The sequence below is a fragment of the Petaurus breviceps genome, unplaced genomic scaffold (assembly GCF_028583685.1).
Source record: "Petaurus breviceps papuanus isolate PSGF00001 unplaced genomic scaffold, PetGlider_PUasm1.0 103, whole genome shotgun sequence".
Taxonomy (NCBI): Eukaryota; Metazoa; Chordata; class Mammalia; order Diprotodontia; family Petauridae; genus Petaurus; species Petaurus breviceps.
The window spans coordinates 3,021,991-3,026,867 of NW_027185588.1; the positions used below are offsets into that span (position 1 = coordinate 3,021,991).

At 50.8% G+C, this 4,877-nt stretch overlaps 1 protein-coding gene across 1 annotated transcript in view; it reads left to right on the forward strand.

The window, feature by feature from the left end:
* The first annotated feature begins 2,020 nt into the window (after positions 1-2,020).
* Positions 2,021-4,877, forward strand: part of CLEC4G (C-type lectin domain family 4 member G) — a 5,858-nt gene continuing 3,001 nt past the window's right edge. The window contains exons 1-7 of the mRNA XM_069108818.1: positions 2,021-2,110; positions 2,479-2,586; positions 2,909-2,962; positions 3,078-3,140; positions 3,272-3,376; positions 3,713-3,802; positions 4,312-4,460. Of these exons, the coding sequence (XP_068964919.1) occupies positions 2,059-2,110; positions 2,479-2,586; positions 2,909-2,962; positions 3,078-3,140; positions 3,272-3,376; positions 3,713-3,802; positions 4,312-4,460 (621 nt within the window). The 5' untranslated portion in view covers positions 2,021-2,058. The remainder of the gene's footprint in view (positions 2,111-2,478; positions 2,587-2,908; positions 2,963-3,077; positions 3,141-3,271; positions 3,377-3,712; positions 3,803-4,311; positions 4,461-4,877) is intronic.

Sequence of the window (4,877 nt, forward strand, 5' to 3'; positions counted from 1 at the left end):
TCTGAGGCAATATTTGAAACCTTTAAGCCTAGGGCTCTCTCCATTAAACCAGAGGATGAGGAACAGGAAGGTTTGTGGTCTCTGCCCAGTGAGGCAAAAAGACTTAAAGCCAATCCCAGATTTGGAAGGGATGCCACAGGGGTATCTGCAGTCTTACCTATACTAAAGCAGCAATCTTTCCTATCCTATCCCTAATGATGAATGGGCAGCCAGGCTCTCATGAGGGAGAACTCACTATCTCCTACTTTTGGACAGCTCTAACTGGTGGGAATAGCTCTTCACAGTGACTGGAATATAGCAGTCACTTAATAAATACTTATTAATTAATTAATTAATAGAAAGATTTACATTGTATGAAGCCCAAGTCTCTCTCTGTATTCTTCCCCCACTCAACCATCCCCACCCTCAGCTTCTAGTTTTGTTCTCTAGGAAAAAAATAGAACAAGTTTAATCTCTATTTCCTATGAAAGCCCTCAAAATATGTTGACAGCAATTGAGTCGCTGTCAAGTTTTCTCTTCCCAGGCCAAATGTAGTCCAGTTTTAATCCTCATGTGGCTTGTTTTCTAGTCTTTTTACCACCTTGGTTAATTGATGGCAGAGCCAGAAAGGACTTTCATATAAAACCTGTCTATAGCTTGCTTTGTAGATATTTCTCTGCACGTTGTCTCCCCCATTAAATTGCAAGCTCCTTGAGGGCAGGATTGTCTTTTGTCTCTTTTTATATCCTTAGTGCTTAGCACTGTGCCTGGAATGTAGTAGGCACTTAATGAATGTTTATTGATTGATTAATTGAAATGGAGTCGTGTGTGTGTATGTGTGTGTGTGTGTGCATGTGTTCTTGCCACTGTATACTTGACCCATCATTGAGTTCCCTGACTGAAGCACCTGCTGGCAACTAAACACATGATCCACAGTTTTTTGAAATATAGCAAAGTGACTTAGACAAGAAAAGAAAAAAGGCTCAGGACCTCTAAGGTTCCTTCTGGCTGTAAGTCTATGGTCCTTGACCTGTGCGAATCATTGGTAAGAGAAGGGAGGGAGGGAGTTGGGAACTTCTAGAAATTGAGGATATGAAAAATGTGGTGTCAAGAGTGTCAAGGCAGGGGAGGCTAGGTAGCACAGCGAGTAAGAGCACCAGCTCCAGTGTCAGGATGACCTGGGGATCGAATCCCAGGTTCAGATACTTAGCACCCACCCAGAAACACCTGGCCGTGTAACCTTGAGCAAGTTACTTAACCCCAATTGCTTAGGGGCAGCCAGGTGGCTCAGCAAGTAAGAGCACCGGCTCTAGTGTTGGGATGACCTGGGGATCAAGTCTGGGCTCAGATACTCAGCACCACACCCAGAAATAACTGGCCATGTAACCTTGAGCAAGTTACTTAACCCCGATTGCTTTAAAAAAAAAAAAAAAGAGTGTCAAGGCTTGACAAGAAGGGAAATGGATATCAGGCCTGCTTCCTCTAGGGAAGGGGACTCAGTAACACAGTAAAAGCAGGAGAGGACCACAGAGGGACTGGATGAAAACCAACACATACCTGAGTACTGGATTGGAAATCAGAAGACCTGGGTCCCAGTCCCAGCTTTGCCACTGACTAACTGCACGGCTTTGGACGAGGAACTACACCTTTCTGGGTTTTTCCATTTCCTCTTCTATAAAGTGAGGGGATGGGAGAAGGTTAGACAGAATGGCTTCTAAGGTCCCTTCCAGCTCCAAGTCTAGAAATGAGGGAAAGGGGGGCCTTGTCAGAGACTGAGAGGTCTCAGAGATGGACATAGACAGATTATGTGCTTGAGTCTGGTCCCCAGGGGGAAGGCAAGGGGCCCTCTATCACAGAAAGTATGGTCCTTACTGTCTCATTATCAGTAGGGACCAGCTGGGAAAGGAAGAGCAGAACAGAGGAGGAGGTGGCCAGAGTTTCTTTATTTGCTGACTTGACACCCAGAATCTGGGTGGTAATCTTAAAAGGAAGGGAGGGCCTAATAAATATGACGCATGTAAGGGTTGTATGGGACAGGCTCATTTCTTCCCTTTGGGTGGCCCAGCCTACATCCTCACCATGGACTCCTCAAGTTATCAAAAATGGGAAGACCAGGACCATCCCTCTTTGGGTAAGTCCCAACAAGCTGGGAGATCACAGGGCACAGGTACCAGGCTAGGGTCCCCGCTCTCCTAAGGGCTCCATAGGATTGGGAGGCAGGATGTTAGGAGTCACTTGTGTTCTCAGGGGTCTAGCCCCTCCTTTTTTTTATCTACCCAGCCCAGAGCCCCAAAGGGAAAGAGAACAAAGGTTAGGGTTACCACCAAATCCTATCCTGTTTTCTAGGATTGTCTCTAAGATTAAGGCATTCCCACCCCCTCTCTACCAATCCAGAGATGGGACCCAGGTGGCCTTGGGTCTCCTCCAATTGGACCAGGCTTGTGTCTTAGTATTCCTGTCAGGGTGTCTCTAGAGTCCTTATTTCCTGGTTTCCCTCAGGTTGGTGGAGGAGACTGTTTCCCAGAGATTTGCCCTCAAAATCTGCCTCCTTGATGCTAGCTGTGATTCTCCTGCTGGGGATTCTCCTAATTGTGGTGCTGGTCAAGGGTGAGGGGACCAGAGGGAGGGAAGCTAGATATTAATCCCACAGAGTTTGGGGCATGGGGAGAGATGAGGAAGGGGAAAAGGAGGGAGGATAGCAATTCAATCAAGCTTCAGCATGGGGTTCTAGAGACTTTCAGAGCATTGCTCCCCTTTCTAGGTCCCCTTTCCTTCCTGGTCTCACCAGCTCACTCCTCCTGTCTTCATTCCCCTGCTCTGTTCCCAGCCCCCACTGACCTCTGTAAGTCACAATGACTGGGGATCCTGTACAAGTGTGCATGTGTGAATGCATGTCTTTGTGTGTATTTGTACAAATATGTGTCCCTAGGCTCAAAGACCTCCCAGGAGCTGAATCAGTTCAAAGAGGAAGTGAAAACCAATGGTAGGTGGGGCTGGATGCTTGGAGCAACCTGGTCCAGATAGTCCCTAAACCACTCTTGGGCAGGGTACAACTCCATGAATCTGTGGGACTAAAGAGCTGTGGGGGATCTTTCCAGCTTCTATCTGGACAAAGGATGTGGGGGAGCTAAGAGAGGACATGGCTGCTGCCAGGAGAAATGGTGAGAAGGAGCAAAGAGGGTTGAGGGTGGGAGCTAAGAAGGACTGATTGGGGATGTGCTGAGAGAGCACACGGAGGGAGAGGAACTCTGGCTCACCTCGTGCCAGATCCCTCTCCTATCTCTGTGCCCAGGCTCTGCCTTGTGGACTGGCTTGGGGACCTGGGAGAAGAAACTGGGTGAATCCCATGCCCGACTGCTCAAGCTAGAGAGTGAGCACAATGAGCTTAGCACCCAAAGTAAGTCCTCCCCACAGAAACAGAAGCCTCAGCCACCCCTCAAAGCCAAGGGTTATCCCCAGCGCCTGTCCCACTCTTCGGAAATTGGTGTATCCATCCCCGCCGGATCTTCCCCCGTTGACCCTGCTCTCCGTCCCTATACCAGCCCTCTTGGACAGTCCAACACTGATCCTGCCAAGTGTTCCCATAATAACCCACAACCTTGCTGACTGTTCTAAGAATAAGTCCTCCCAGAAACCCACCATAGGGCTCCCCAAGTATCTTGACAGTGCCACAAGACAGATCCATACTCACTCTGCTGGGCACGCTCCCACTCTTTTCCCTCTGCTCTCCCAGTGACTCAGGCCCTGGCAGAGGCTGGGAAGGACCGACAAGACATTCGCAGTGAGATGTTTCGGGCTATAGCTGCTGTGAGAAGAGAGAACAGTGAGTCGATTCAGTCAGAGAGACACTTGGCTGGGGGTTGGAGTGGTTCAGTCTGAGGGAAGCTGGAGTAGGGAAAATGGGAGCCAGAGGGCCTCAAAGTGGCCTGGCCGTAGGCCTAGCTGTCCATGACTTGCTCAGATAGTTGCTTGTCATGGGTCCAAGGACAGGGATGCACCCTCCATCCTGCATCCCCCACCCCCCCACCTCCGCCTCCCATGGCTGTCCCATCAAGTGGTACCTCTCCATCCTGAGGACTGATCTCTCTGCGTACTCAGGGCCCTGCTGGGGCCCTAGACTTACAGAACCTGGCTTAGCAGCAAGGTTTACTGTGGGCTCTGGGGGCCTGGCAAAAGATCAAGGGCCCGTGGCAGCTCAACAGTCATCATCTAGCCTTCCTTCTTGACTATCCTGGATACTGGGATACAGCACAGGAAGAGAGACCCCTTTCTCAGGCCAGAATAGAGATGGTCTGTCCTGTGCCTACAGCAAACTCTCAGCACCATTCCCAGGCTCCTGCTCCCCGTGCCCTGATTCCTGGCTGGCCTTCGAGGGCTCGTGCTACTTCTTCTCCACCGCCAAAGCTCACTGGGACCAGTCACAACAGAACTGTGCCCAGGAACAGGCACACCTGGTTATTGTGAACAACCTTGAGGAACAGGTAGAAGCCTGGGGAGCAACACGTTCTTGGGGAGATCCCTCCAAAGCCAGGCTGAGAGGGAAAACATGGACCCCAAGGGAGTCTATGGTCTGGGGTGGGAGACATGGACCCCAGGGGAGACTATGGTCTGGGGCAGGGGGCATGACACCTGGGGAAGCCTATGTTCTGGGGCAGGAGACATGGCACCTGGGGAGCTTGTGGTCTGGGGGGGGGAGACATGGACCCCAGGGGAGCCTATGGTCTGGGGCAGGAGACACGGCACCTGGGGGAGCCTATGGTCTGGGATGGGAGACATGGCAACCTGGGGAAGCCTATGGTCTGTGGTGGAAGACATAACATCTGGGAGAGCCTATGGTCTGGGGGAGGAAATATGGCACCTGGGGGAGCCTATGGTCTGGGGCAGGAGACATGGCACCT